Below are 15,531 nucleotides of genomic sequence, written 5' to 3' on the forward strand. Positions count from 1 at the left end.
GCCAGCGCGCAGCCTCAAATCAAATAAATGACATAAAAGTACCTCAAATATAACTATGGTATTAGCAATAGCATTGAATTCTGCAAAATCACTTCCCGTAACTGTGGGATTTTGTTTTGGGTTTTTTAACACTTTTTTTCCCTTGGAGATTTATTTTCCCTTTTCCATTACCCAAATCTGATAATTTCATAGCCATCCACAATGACTTCATTTCTATTTTGCTAAACTATCTAATACATGACTACGTGTAAAGCATGGTGTAAAAAGGAGGGGGGAAAGTACAGTCAGATACATCCTGGGTGCAGTACATAGTCTATGGGTGCAGTAAAGAAGCCATATTTGTATTTCACCACAGTGACCAGTAGGGGGCAGCAGCACCTAATAGATTCAGTCTCGACATCACAATTAAAAATGTATTTCCTACAGATAATCTAAATATAAATTTTGCTAAATAAAAGATCAAATAAGAGTCGAAGAATACGTTTAACTTATTAAACAATAGTTTACAAAGGTACTTGAACACATCAACAGATGTCTACTGGTATGCCGCCAGGTTTGTTTCAGGTGATTGATTCAGAACTAATGTGGAAAGATTGGTTCGGTCATTGCAGTAAAGCACGTGGCAGAGTTCTTCATTCTTTCACTTATCGGGAATAACTAACCTGAATGGTTTGACTGGAGACGCCTGTTCAAAAACTTGAAGTATGCATAGAAAACTATGAACGCTATTTAGATCAATCCACTAAATTGGCAGCAGTTTCTCTTTTAATTTCTAATTTGCTTGAGCAAAACAATATAAAAGACAAGACAAAAGACAGATGTTTCTTTAAATATAGATATTTCACCTCTATATTTTTTATTTATAGAATCTCATAAATTAAACATCTTGTGACAACAGCCACAGCACATTTCAATACACAAGTATTTACAGCAAATTTGTTTGCCAACCCAAGCAAAAATGGCAAGGATTTTGTTTCTCATATAATTGGCTGTGTCAAAAAAAAAATACCCCAGTGTTTGCATGTGCAAATGCATTACACATTATGTTTGGAGAGGTCCCATTCACATACATTCAATTTCAAAGTCTCAAATCAAAGAATTTGAACATTTTGGACCCAAACTTTGGTCACATCAACTGTAAGGCAGATCTCTTTGGTGTGTTATAATGAAATCAAACAATTATGAAAAGCTCACTTGGCCCTTTTTAGTAAACATCACTAGTGGGTTAGTGGTTGAAGCCCTCATGACATTAGTCAAACTTTGACCTTTGGGAACTTTCAACAAAATGACACATATCTGAATGAAGCGTCCTGACGACATTCTTTACACACCAGGTATTTCACAAACAATACCAACAGAAACCAAAAGCTGCCTGGCTTTCTGTCTAGTGAATTGGTTGATTTAGAGTACAGGATCCAAAGGAATGTTCCTCTCCTCTTCTGTCGCACCTTCTTTGAGAGTGTGTGTGTTGATCAATGGGAACAGATCCACATGAGCCTGAATTATTGTTACGGCAGGCCTCCCATCAAAAGACTGGAAAGCAGATCCAGTCTTTTTGAAACCCCTTAGAACAGGGAGAGAATATCACTGTACAGTAAAAACCTGTAAAACCAGGTATCATCGCAGTCTAACAAGCGACTGCAAGTCCACCCACTAACATTTAAGTGAGTTTGAACTTAAAACGAACACAGACTAACAAAACGAACACCGTTTGCTGCTTCTGAAACTTCGTGAACCACAGAGCGCACAAATAAATTAGTACGTGGCTGAAAAAAACATAAATAATCAGCAATAAATAAGAACGTTTCCCGCTGTTGCATTGAGCTGTGATGGCTGTAGTCGTGGGGAAAAATTCACTCATAAAGTAAAACTGCATCAATCCAGAGCTTCGAGAAGCACAGAACCCAAGTCCATATGAAACAAAAAAACCAACGTTGAAGGCAGCCAAACAAAAATAAATAAGGAAGTATCCAGAAGCCAGCAACTAGAGTTCAGGAAGTCCAGTGTCAAACGAAACAGTGTGTGTGTGAAAAGTCCTTCAGGATTTAAAGGCTTGGCTTAATATTGCTTTCCGCTCGCAAATCTCCCGTGTCCTCAGAGGTCTCCGTCATCCAAGGGTGCTGCAAAATCTGCTCCAAACTCGGCCGGTCCTCCGGCCTGTACGAGAGGCACCAGCGAATCAGAGACTGGCATTCTGAAATGAAACAAAATAAAGGTTGCCATCGTTTACTCAGACAAACCTTCTCATTGTATGGACAAAAAATGCAATGGAGGTCAATGGGAACTGAAAATGTTCAAATATCTCCTTGAAACAACATGATAGAATTTTCATTTTTGGGGCGTACTATCCCTTTAAGAAAGTAGATAGGGTTGGTTGATGATTCCCGTTTGATTTAGTTTGAGGGCTCACCTTTGGAGATGCGCTTAGTGAAACTCGGAGTGGCTCGTACAATGTCGCCGTCCCGCTCGAAGGGAATGTCTCCACACACCATGTCGAACAGAAGTACGCCCAGTGACCACACAGTGAGCGGATGAGCGCTGTAACGCTGGTGGAGGATCCACTCTGGAGGGCTGTAGACTCTGGTACCTAAACAGACAGAGGGGTCATTCGTACCTGATCCACATTCATGTTATATTCCTAAATATGCATTAACCACCCCAAAGCTGCCTTACCTTCAAAGTCAGTGTAAATGGAGTCCTTCAGTAGAGCGCCAGAACCAAAGTCGATGATTTTGATGTCACCGGTGCGGGTGTCAATAAGGATGTTCTCATCTTTGATGTCCCGATGGACAATTCCCTTGGAGTGGCAGAACTGGAGGGCTTCGACGACCTGTTTGAGGAACCTGAAAAAGACAATACTCATTAGTATTGGAGTTTACTGTTAGAACTCAAAATAAGTCAAAATAAGACTTTTTCGCACCTCTGTGCAATGGGCTCCTCCAGGGCCCCACGTTCAGTGATGAAGTCAAACAGGTCCTGACAGTGTTGGGGTTTTTCAAACACAATGAGATAGCCCTGACCCGGCACCTCAAACCAGTCGAGCATCCGGATGACGCCGCGGTGACCGGGTACCGACCCTGACCCTCCACCCAGACACAGGAGGAGAGCGACCTCCATTGGGACCGTGTTCGCTTCCCCAGGCTGTGGGAGTTAAAAAGGCAATGATTATTATTGACTTTAACAGTTATATTTTCCCTGCTAAAATTCCCTCCTGCAGGTGTAAACTCCCTGAGTTATAAATGTTATTAAAAGCGGAAACTACATTTGTGGACCTATAAATGTACTTGTTGTTTTGAAACCATGTCTACCTTCTTGATTAGGTCTATGAAACTGGTTCTGACACATTAGGGAAAGCCCAATAAGTTTCCCTTTTTAGGTCGTTCCGATTCGTCACGCCTACGTCACTTTCTGTGCTCCGGTAAAAATATTAATAATGATAATAAACAGTAGAGGGCGCCGTTAATCATATTTATTATACTTCATTTTTTTTTGGTACGTAGCTTTCTACAGTCCGTAGGCTATTCAAGCAGGTCCTGACTAATTGAAAAAAAAAAAAAACTTTTAAGGGAAATAATTCATTTATATGAAAGATTACTCACCAGTTTTGCCCACTGTTGAATTCTGTCACGGGATATTTGTTTAATAGCGACCTAAAAATCATAATATAAGTAATTTAGAATACAATATTTATGAGGGATGAAGAATTTACGTTTTTATATAATTTTTTTTTTCTATCATTTTTACCTGTTGCCCGTCTGAAATGCGTTGTCCGGAGAACACAGAACCGAACCCGCCGCTTCCCAAAAGGGTTCCCATCTTATACTGCTTCTCAAAGTGCTCTTTACCTGAAAATAAACACAATAATGTTCAAGAAACAACATAACCAGGAATGAATGGCGTCTATTCTAACTTATGGATCTGGATTAAGATAACTTTGAAATTGAAAAAGCGATTTTTTAAATTTAATTTTTGAGTACGTTACTTTAATTTTAAAGCAATGTGTTAGAACAAATTCGTGTAAAATCTTTATATTTTTGTTGTTCGGTATTATAATGAACTCACCATTTTTCGCTTTGACTTCTTCCAGCTGATCCAAACGCAGGTCAACAATCCGTTTATCCAACATTTTCCGTTTTTATAAGAATAAAAATAAAAACCCAAATGATATCTTCAGCTATCACCGTCAGCCGCCTCAGCAGTGCATATCCATGTTCGTCTGTTATGATTCGTCCCTGTCTGTTTTCAATTCAGTTCAAATTCCGCCGTTTTCAGGGAGCGTCTATGTGAACTCTCCTTCAAACACTCGCACAGACAGACTGAGGATAATCTTAGTTTGTTGATGTTTTAAGTTTACATGTGTAAACACGCCCACTGTCAAAACCCGCCTAATCGCGGCCAACACGCTCGAGTGTTTTGAACTGACCAGCCAATCACAGCGCCGATACTTTTAAATAAACGAATATTAATGAGCTGTGGTTGAAATTCTCAGAATCGTCACCCCCAGTTTGCCTAACGTACCGGAGAAAGAGCGCGCGCGCGTGAGATGACAGGAATATAACTGAGGGTTTTTTTAACGCGTACATTTTTAAATTATCCGAGCACTAATGCAACTGTTTCTAGTAGCATTTTTAACGAGAACCATATAATAAATATGACGCCTATTCTAAATTTTATATAAATATATAAATAAATATATATATATATATATATATATATATATATATATATATATATATATAAAATAAAATGTCTATGTTGTGTGTGTGTGTGTGTGTGTATTTAAAATGCTTATTTAAAAACAGTTAGTAGAGATTAATGCCAATTGAGTGTCTCACAAATAGGTAAAAAGATAATAATAATTCATAAATGCTACTGGTACTAAACGAGTAGTTAGGCTACCAGAAAAAAAAAAAAAAAACGGTACGTTATACAATTCGTATGCATTTGGAAGTGAATAAATCTGAACACCAAATCCCGATAGAATTTTTAACAAAAACATTAGAATTGAATTCCCATTTGGACAGTAACCAGTAAAACGCACATGTAATTAATGATTAGCAATAGCAATGAAAAACACTATTTAATTACTAGTAATTAAAAAATCGTCAAAAATGTAAATGCTATATAATGTGGACATTGCATTGCACACATTTGCACATATAAACAGGGATGATCTTAGAGTTGATGACTTATTCTACAGCATGCTCTGTGCATGTGGGGCAGTCCCACATCAGCTATTTACAAAACCTGATGTGGTTTCACCTCCATGACAAAAAATACAGAACTTTTAATAGATAAATTATAGTGTTTGCCAATACTTTATGCAGACCTGACTTACCAGACTTTAATGTTGAGACACTTGACTGGTTGATTTCAGCCATGCATTAAAGTTGCATGCATCCACATTCACCACCAGTCAAATATTTACACACTTCATTCTTTAATAAAACTATTTTCCATATTTGAGAATGATAGTAATCATCAAAAACGACAAATTCACATAAATCCAAGACAAAAAAATCAAAACATTTTAGATAAATAGTGATATCAAAACTGACACATGAACTCTGTGAACTCAATACAGGAACTTAACATTGTAAACTTTGTGCTCTGTCATTCTCTCAACCAACATCTTGAAGTGCACGGAAATAGTTCACACTTACGATTGACACTTTTTGGCTTCCTCACCATTTGTTCCAACTTCTAACTTAAGTAATTAAGGTAATGAGAAATAAATTCAGTCAAGTGTGTCCAAAAAAAACGACCAAACCTTGTTAGTGATGTGTCACAAAAAGGACGCCAACAAAGAAGTACATTTTTTCAGAAATTTCTTTTTTTTATTCCAAGAAAAAAAAAAAGAGCATTTTCATCCCAAACAAGAAAATAAAACAAGATTATATTAATCAATTATTAAGAGGATAAAGAATGACTTTTTTCTTTTCAATAATTTTTTATTTCCCCATGTATTCAATAATGATATCAGTCATGTTTATTTTCACATGCACCTAAAGAAGTCCAATGATGATGATGATGATGGCGTAAGAAAGAAAAGGAGTGGTTAGGCGAGTAGTATCACAACAATGGGCCAGTGATGGACTGATGGATGGATGGGTGAAGGAAAGGAAGGACAATGTGAACTGCATGATGATGGAGAGAATGTGATTGGTTTTGATCCCCATGTATCTGCCTCCTGCTTCGGTTGCAGATTGTGCCTTCACCCTCCTTTATCAACTGCTATCTGGAGAAGGTTCTCTATGCATGGCGTTTTTCTTCATGCTATCGAGGTATTCCTGTTGTGACACGGCCAAGACGGACGCCAATATCTCGTCGTCTTCCCAGTCTGTAAGTCCTGTTGCAAAACAAGAGCAACAAAACAAATCACGGTTTGGTCACATAGATAAAAAAAAAAAAACATGTTATATACACTAAAAGTCCAACACACATGAGTGAATTTCTTATCAAAAGCCAATGCTTGAAATGAGTTTTGAACATTTTTTGATAGATAAATTGGACTGTATAGTGAAAGAAAAGCAGGCAACAAGTGTCCAACATGCATTGGAACTTCTTGAAAAAATGCCTTTTATTGTTTTTTGTTGCTTTTACTATTATTGTCAAATGTGCAAAATAGAATGAGTAGGTGTGACCGGACGTTTTAGACTGATCCATTACAAGAGTTCAATTTGTGAAAAACATTCACTCCCTGTTTGCTCGTTCTTAAGTTCTTAGCCGAAACAATGGCGCTGTCAACAGTAGCCGGGGTGTGCCGATACTCCACTACAATCAAGTGTATTTAACGGCACATAATAACTGTACACGCTGCTTTCTGGGTGCATTTCGCAGCTGAATCACATGGATCACATCACAGATTCAAGCTGTGTGAGACGCATGAGGAAGGCGAGCGAGCGCGGTGATTAACATGGCATTCCTGAGCCCAGGATTCTTTCATACTGAATCAAGCGGGACAGCTAGACGAATTGGCAAGCATGATTCCACTTCCTCACCAAAAGCAGTAGGGGACATCTCTTGCATAATGGCCCGATAGCCCAGTGCCGGATACAGAGACACCAGAGAAGACGAGCTGGGTCTGTCTGGTCCAACGCAAGCCTGGTTACTGGGACCTGAACGGCGAGACGGAACGCAGGAAATCTTTATTTTCAAAGACTAAAGTATTGAGATTTAGTTTCTATCTATGTGGCTTCCCCTGCAAAGTGGTTTTGAGTGAATTTCACAAAAAGACGTGTAACATTTTACCCTACAAAAACAAATATTTTGCATGGTGTATTTATTCTTTTGCATCGTCAACTTATTTTCATTCAATTTAAGCACATTTAGCCGCACATTTTAATTACTGTAATGCTTCTGGATTAGGGCTGTCAAACGATTAATCGCATCCAAAATAAAAGTTTGTGTTTACATAATATATGTGGGTGGACTGTGTATAATTATTTTGTATATATATATATGCTTGTATATATTTAAGAAATATTTTCATGTATATACTGTATATAGATTTTATATATGAAGAGTTCAGACGCAAAAGCCTCTAAGTGCCATTTGAAATTTTCTTCTAGAATGATCATTTTTATCAAGCTTGTATATTTAAGTTCAGTGATTTCACTTAAATGGCAATGATAATTACCTATTAATTGTTATTTAAGTGAAATTACTGAACTTAAATATACAAGTTTGATAAAAATCATCATTAAAGAAGAAAATTTCAAATGGCATTTAGAGGCTTTTGCATGTGAACTCTTCATATAAATATAAATATTTTATACATAAATAATAATTTAAATAATATATATATATATATATAAAATAATTATACACAGTGCACCCACATATATTATGTAAACATAAACTTTTATTTTGGATGCAATTAATCGCAATTAATCGTTTGACAGCCTTAATCTGGAAACTTTAGTTACCATTATTCTTAATGATAATTCTCATTATATTTGTATTATTGTTATACATACCACCTAGTCATTTTTTACATAAATATTTAATATTTTTTTGTTCATATGCAACAATTTGGGGCCAGTTAAAAAAAAAAAAACTTTTATTAAACAAGGATGCAATAAATTGATCAAGTGACAAGAAACACATTTATAATCTTACAAAGGATTTCTATATGTAATAAAAGCTATTATTTTGAACCTTCTATGCATCAAAGATTCTCGAGCACCAAATCAGCACATTAGAATGATTTCTGAAGGATCATGTGACACTGAAGACTGGAGCAATGATGCTGAAAATTCAGCTTTTAATCACAGGAAAATATTTTAAAATGTAATAATATTTCACAATATATTACTGTGAGCATTAAGAGACTTCTTGCAAAAATAAAAATAAAATGATCAACCCCAAACTTGCTAGTGTACATTACGGTAATGAGAATTCAAATATTACAAACAAAGCAAAAAATACTTTCTTATTGAATTCCTTTAGATTCTGGGGTAAAATACAACCCAGACATTGTTCTCGTCAGGTTTCCAGAGATTCCCCCTTATAATTCAGTTTAATCATCCATGAACCTCATGTGCCATTTACCCCATAAATTGTCTTGCTGAAGGAAATGCATCATACTGTTAGTTTTAATGACACCGTCCTTATTGCAAAACACTGATAACAGACCTGGTGCGCAGGGTGACGGGGGTTTGGATAGTGCGAGGGCCGCTCCGGCCGGGGAGGGGGGCTTAGCGGGTGTGTCCGAATGCGAAGGATCAGGAATCTCCGGAGAGGGGGCGGAGCTGCGTTGCCGTGGAGACCGGGCATTCCATTCTTCCAAACCACTGGAGGCCGCAGCCGTGGCGGAGCTGCACGTAGCGCTGGCCTTACGAGGCTGAGGGAGTGACAAAAGTAAACGTTTATTCACAAATCATCAGTCAACAGGCTAATTGGCTTTATGCACAGCTCCACTACTTCCTGACCTTCAGCCAGCTCCTTATTGGACAAACTGATTAATCCAGGTGTGTCTGATCTCAGTAGTCGCATCAACAATAATCAGGCACACCTTAATTAATCAAGTTTGGTTGAAGTTCAGGAAGTAGTGCAGCTGTGCATAAAGCCAATTGGTATGTGATTGTGAAGGCTTTAGAGTTAACAGTAGACATTCTTACACAAGGACATTTGCAGAAAGTAGGTTTATGTAAGGTTTGCGTAAAATCTTTTATATTTGTTTGCGTAGATGATATGACAATAGTCCATTTCAGAAGCACATCTTCAACAAGTTCTCACTGATAGGCTGCTGTCAGTCAGTTCAAAAACTGATTTAGAAGAAAGCCTATTGTTTCTGTGAAGAAGGGTCTTGTTCACAGCTGGTTTAAGTGTGAAAACGCAAACCACATAGATTGCACGTTTTTGCGAAACCGATTTGTGTACCTGGCTTGAAGCAGTCATCACAGCTTACGTGTGACTGAAAATAATTCCAGTGCAATCAGCGTTAAAACCAGCGATTTGTTTATGACGCCAAAGGTTTTGGTAATTATCACACGTCAAACACCTGATTCCTACCGACAGTCATTCTATTAGGAATGCAACTAAAGGTTCTGATTGAATGAGACACGATGTTAGGTAGTTAGTAGGATTAGTATTAAAACAGGCAGGTCCCACACCTGTCGCGCCTGTTTCTCCTGGTCTCGAAGCCACTGTAAGTACGATTCTCTGGCCACTTGCTCTTCTATAGCCTCGTTGGTGGCTTCCCAGTCCGTGGCCCTCTTCTTGTCCTCCAGCATCTGTTGCTCAATCCAAGACTCCTCTGATGTTTTAATTGCATTCTTCATGAGTGACTGGTCTGCAAACTGCATAGAGACAGAAAGAGACAGAGAGCAGCGGTTAAAGGCCACGGTGTTGGCCCTCGGGTGACAGGTGTAAATGTCTCCTGAACAGCAGCTGATTTGTGGGAAGAGGAAAAACAAGCTAAATGCAAATTAAGCAGTTACGTCTTTTCTTAAAGGAGTAGTTCACTTTTAAAAAAAAACCTTTTCAGATAATTTACTCACCCCCATGTCATCCAAGAGGGCCATGTCTTTCTTTCTTCAGTCGAAAAGAAATTAAGGTTTTTGATGAAAACATTCCAGCATTTTTCTCCATATAATGGACTTCATTGGGAACCAAACGGATCAAGGTCCAAAAAGACAGTTTCAGTGCAAACTGTTCAAAGGGCTTTAAACGATTCCAGACGACGAATAAAGGTCTTATCAAGCGAAACGATCGCTCATTTAAAAGAAAATAACAAAGTTTAAGTTTTATAAGCTCAAATGGTCGCCTTGCTCTGCTCTGTGGTGCGCGTTCGTGAATCTCCTGTTCGAACTCATTCATCAAAATGAACGAATCTTTTTCTGAGTCATTTCGTTCGTTGAATGAACCAAATGACACGAAAAAAGATTCATTTTGAGCGATCGTTTCACTTGATTCATCGTCTGGAATCGTTTAAAGCCCTTTGAACAGTTTGCAGTTTGCACTGAAACTGTCTTTCGGACCTTGAACCGTTTGGTTACCAGTAAAGTGCATTATATGGAGAAAAATACTGGAATGTTTTCATGAAAAACCTTAATTTCTTTTCGACTGAAGAGAGAAAGACATGGACATCTTGGATGACATGAGGGTGAGTAAATTATCAGCAAAAAATTTTTTTTAAAGTGAACTACTCCTTTAAGAGAGACTGATGATCATAAAAAAGGGTTTTTGATTTTTCACTCTGATTGGATTAGCTGCATTTGACAGCAACCGAAAACAGTCTACCTTTACAAAAATCTCGATTCTGATTGGTCAATCACAGTCTGTCCTATTATACCACTCCACAGTCCATCTCTTTTCATAAAAAGTCATAAGTCAAAAACGGTTTAGAAATTGGATGGATGGATAGATATGAGAGCATCCATTCACAGGACATGTTCACTCAAAAACGATGGTGCGCAAATTTGAAGCCTCTTGGAGGCCTCTTTTCAATCACTTGTTAAAAATCAGCAATGTCAAAGCTTAATGTTTCTGTGTTCATTTTTATTTTATTTTTTTAGGATTTCATTGTTATTTCTGTCGACCTCTGTCTTTAACGTTAAGATACTTATTTATATCTCATGTGGTCAAGTTGTACAATTTCACCTGGTTTATAATGTCTCACTAGGCAAACATCTGTTTTGACCTTCCTTGCCTGTGCCCATTGATGTGATCTTCTGCCCATTTGAATCTAACTGAAGGAGGTTTTTTTTTTTTTTTTTTTTGTATGTTTGTTTGGTTCTGTCCTGTGATTGTATTGTCTATTTGTCTGAAAAATTGAAAATGTACAATAAATATAATAAAAAAAATAAAAAAATAAAAAAAAAACGATGGTGAGCAAATAAATGTAACAGACCACTCTATCTTGACACTTTGACAGGCTCTTTAATAGGGATGGGCAACGATTAATCGCGATTAATTGCATCCAAAATAAAAGTTTGTGTTTACATAATATATGTGTGTGTAGTGTGTATAATTAATTTGTATATATAAATACCCAGACACGAATGTATATATTTAAGAAATATTTGCATGTTTATACTTTATATATATTTTATACATAATTAATATTATATATAAATATAAATATTTGATATATTAATAACACATTTTTCTTAAATATATACATGCATGTGTGGGTATTTATATATACAAATTAATTATACACACTACACACACATATATATTATGTAAACACATACTTTTATTTTGGATGCGATTAATCGCGATTAATCGTTGCCCATCCCTTCTCTTTAAAAAGAACTATTTCAACATTAAAAACCAAATGGCGAGTGCAGAACTTCTGTCAAGCCAGTTGGGACAAAAATGGTGTGGAAGCTTACTATGATTATTAGGATTTGATAGACAGAAGGGCTAAAGGCCACAGCGTTGCCCCCAGGTGACAGGTGAGAATGTTTCTGTTGGAGCACCCCGAAGAGGAAAAACTTTGTAAAGCTAAATTCAAATTGAGCAATAAAACACTTTCTAAGCGTGGATGACAGACATCTCATCCCATCCCACCTACAGAACGCACCTCATTAAACTAAAGGTTTTGACAGCATTCTGATTAGATGAGTTGAAACTCATAATATGCAAAACTGTTATCCACTCACAGCAGTGGGCGTTTACTTCTAAGCCTTCAATGCGAGATGCCCATAAAAACCGAACGTTTTTGAGCTAGGCTCAAAACTAGGGTAGGAAAATAGCCTATTACTTTTTCATTTTGATGTTTTTGAATGTAAAAACCAAGCGAACGTCATAAGTTGACCTCAGACAACAATATAATAAAATTTAAAATGCCAGTTCATGACCCCTTTAATAAATCACACTTACATTCTAACAAAATTTCTAAAGAAGAGTCCAGCACTTGGACATGTAACAATGTCAAATAAATAGGGCTGTGCATGTCTGTTCCCTGATTTCAAGATCTGATGCATCTCTTTTTTTCTTGTGTAAGAGACACAGAGCTAGACTAGTGACAACAGTGTCTGGAAAAGTGCGGACAGCGTACTGGCTCATTCCCTGTCTGTCCAGACCTTTATGCTAAAACTAACTGACCGTAATATGTAGGGCTGGGTATTGAGACAAATTTCACAATTCGATTCGATTTCGATTCACAAGCTTGCAATTCGATTTGATTTCGATTCGATTCAATATCGATTATTTTGGATATCAGTTACAATAAATGGCAATTTTTCTCAAGGGAATCAAATCTCTTAAATGCTGTAAACTATGGTCTATGTCTAGTTGTAGCCTACTAGGCTTCATTAGCCTAATATGAAGGTAATAATTAACTGTTTTGTAGCTATACAGACACTTAAATTACACTTTTATTTATTTTTATAATAAGAAGATTATATGAAATATAAACATTTAAATTGTGGCTGTCATAAAAACTTGCCAGATTTATTCAAATATGCATTAAATATTGAAGAACACTAACGAGTGTGGACTGACGAGTTTATGTGGAGTTTTCTGAGGTAAATCTGACGATGCATTGATTACAAGCTGTTTAATTGACATCTTTCCACGGTTGAAACGCTGATTGAGGGAATCAATGTGACATGATAGGGATTTAGATAAGTTGTACTCTATCTTTTAACACACGTTCAGATGCTCATTCATGTTTATTTCGCGCTGTGACTGGTATTATTAACCCGGAAGAGAGATCAGCGCTGCTGCTTCTCTGGAGCTGCGCCAGAGCGATCTCACGCCACAGCGCCAAAACGGCAAAACGCAATTTATGTTTTTGAATTTCTAAAGAAAATGGACGTAATTTGAAAATTGAGACTTTGTTTCATATCACTAGTAACAAAGGACAAAGATTATTGCGATGTGTTGGATGCGCGCAGCCGCGATACTATGTCTCATTCATTCAAATGAAACAGGATGACTAATCGATTCTTGAGATTTAAGAATCGATATCGGTTTGTAAAAATGAGAATCGATTAATATTGAGAAATCGATATTTATTACCCAACCCTAGTAATATGGGGGATCTCTAGGACGATAAATTCTTAAATTCAGTGGGTGAGATACAAACCACCACATTGGTTTTGTACACTATATATATATATATATATATATATATACATATATATATATATATATATATATATATATATATATATATATATATATATAGTATATCTCCATAGACGTAATGGTTTTTATACAAACTGTATATTCTGTCCCATTACACTAACCTAAACTTTCTGCATTTTTACATTTCCAAAAAAAAAAAAAAAAAAAACTCATTCTGTATGATTGATAATCTAGTGTACCCATGGGAACACAAGTGACACGAGTCCCCATGAGTCTGTGTGCTTTCAGGTTTAAGTCTCCACCGGGATAGAAAAACGTACACACACACACTCTATTTTTGATAGCAAGGTATGATCAGTCTTTGTTCTGCTCGGCCTAAATTATCACAAGGCATGTGGCACGTAAACAAAACAGTGTGCTGTTAATGGGTCTCCCCCGAAAACCACCGACGTGTGGAATGTTTCCCTCTCAGTCGGGGGAAATGGGACACTGCAGGTCACACTTTGTTGTCTTTTTTTGGCTTTGATGACGACCGTCTCCAAATTCAGACTGTGGATCAGCTGACGGAACTGCATGAGTGAACAAGAGGAACACTCTGACGAGACGACGATGGCCTTCCCAATTCACAAACCCACAAAGACTTTGTTACACACTCCTGAGACGAAAACACAGGCCACCGCTGCAGGCTGTTTAATTCGAAAATATATTATTACGTGAAATTAATTATTAGTAGAATTGTGTGAAAAATGTCTGTTCTTGCGCAGGCCGATGGAGGTGTACGTGAAGGAACACACATAGACAATAGTGACACCAAAGTGTTGAACTCGGAGGGGTCAACCGGAGTAGTTAGCATATTTCACACTGAAAATACAGCAGTCGCAAACAACCACCATCTATTCTCACTTTAATGACACTTTAAAAAGATGTCCTTGTTAAGAGATTGCTTTATCTTACAGAAAGTATTGTGAATCTCTTGTAATATGTAATATAGATCAACTGAGTCGATTGAGAAAAAAAGACATGTAGTCTGGTCCTAATAAACCTTTGGTCACACACGCCAATGCCAAACGTCAATTTCAATGGTGCCAGAAGAGGAAATAATGGGTTGTGGACAATGTGAAACATGTATTGTTCTCTGATGAGTTCACTTTCACGGTCTTTGGAGTGGAAAAGCCTCAGAGGCGTAATGGTTGCTGCCCCGAGTGAAGCACAGGGTGGATCGGTGATGGTTTGGGCTGTGATATCACGGCATTCCCGACTGTGCATGATGGGCGTCACTGCCAATGACTACCAAACCATTCTGGAGGACCATGTGCACCCAGCGGTTCAAACATTGTACCCTGAAGCTGGTGCTGTGTATCAATATGATAATGCACCAATACACACAGCAAGACTGGTGACAAAATGGTATGAACATGAAAGTGAAGTTGAACATCTCCCGTGGCCTGCACAGTCACCAGATCTGAATATTAGAGCCACTTAAGGGTGTTTTGGAGGGGAGTCTGAAAATATTTTCCTCCACCAACATCACATAGTGACCTGGCCAATGTTCTGGAAGAGAAATGACTCAAAATCCCTCCGGCCGAGTAGTAACTTCACTGCAAAAGGAGGCCCTACATCAAACTAATAAATGATTGGGGTTTAAAACTAAGTGTTTTAGGTGTTTCAATTTCCTTGTCCAACCCCTATATGCTTGTCCCACTCAACATTATTTCTCATTGAATCTCCAGCTTCACTCATTGACATATCAGATTATGGAAGAAGTAAATAGGTTGCGAATGGCATTTCATGTTGACTTTAGTGGCAGCTGCAGGTACCCACCCCTGGTTTGAAGGCAGGAAGTCCAAGCCCAACTCCAATCGTGGCTTTATTGGGATTCACAACTGAGTTGTAGTGAATGTTCCGATGGTAACTAACTCTGATTGGCTCGTCATTATTTTGATGGATGCCATGGAACGTGTTGATTGGTTCTAAAAGAGGCCATCA

General features: G+C 37.5%; 2 protein-coding genes across 4 annotated transcripts in view; both read right to left on the reverse strand.

Moving 5' to 3' along the window:
- Nucleotides 1-1,907: 1,907 nt before the first annotated feature.
- Nucleotides 1,908-4,395, reverse strand: pim2 (Pim-2 proto-oncogene, serine/threonine kinase). Its single transcript, XM_039665977.2, has 7 exons — nt 4,063-4,395; nt 3,745-3,845; nt 3,600-3,650; nt 2,921-3,141; nt 2,674-2,843; nt 2,411-2,587; nt 1,908-2,194 (listed from the first exon to the last, which is right to left on the reverse strand). Exons 1-7 carry the CDS (start codon nt 4,124-4,126, stop codon nt 2,046-2,048), a joined length of 933 nt encoding a protein of 310 aa, XP_039521911.2. The 5' UTR covers nt 4,127-4,395; the 3' UTR covers nt 1,908-2,045.
- A 1,416-nt stretch (nt 4,396-5,811) lies between these two features.
- The window catches only part of otud5a (OTU deubiquitinase 5a), a 30,277-nt gene continuing 20,557 nt past the window's right edge, over nt 5,812-15,531 (reverse strand). For 2 of the 3 annotated variants that reach the window (XM_089119834.1, XM_039665967.2), the window contains exons 5-9: nt 15,367-15,515; nt 9,618-9,803; nt 8,638-8,845; nt 7,002-7,118; nt 5,812-6,349 (exon numbers count right to left, since the gene is read on the reverse strand). In XM_089119834.1, the coding sequence (XP_088975960.1) occupies nt 6,228-6,349; nt 7,002-7,118; nt 8,638-8,845; nt 9,618-9,803; nt 15,367-15,515 (782 nt within the window). In that variant the 3' untranslated portion in view covers nt 5,812-6,227. The remainder of the gene's footprint in view (nt 6,350-7,001; nt 7,119-8,637; nt 8,846-9,617; nt 9,804-15,366; nt 15,516-15,531) is intronic. The other variant, XM_039665971.2, reaches the window with a different exon arrangement.

This window comes from Pimephales promelas, chromosome 14, assembly GCF_988280905.1.
Source record: "Pimephales promelas chromosome 14, fPimPro1.hap1.1, whole genome shotgun sequence".
NCBI lineage: Eukaryota > Metazoa > Chordata > Actinopteri > Cypriniformes > Leuciscidae > Pimephales > Pimephales promelas.

What these genes read in the sequence shown, in the direction of transcription:
- pim2 (XM_039665977.2), bottom strand. Translation starts at nt 4,126, where the DNA reads ATGTTGGATAAACGGATTGTTGACCTGCGTTTGGATCAGCTGGAAGAA. An exon ending in GCATTTCAGACGGGCAACAG is followed by an intron (nt 3,651 to 3,744) that starts GTAAAAATGATA and finishes TATGATTTTTAG; the next exon opens with GTCGCTATTAAACAAATATC. An exon ending in CATTTACACTGACTTTGAAG is followed by an intron (nt 2,588 to 2,673) that starts GTAAGGCAGCTT and finishes CTGTCTGTTTAG; the next exon opens with GTACCAGAGTCTACAGCCCT.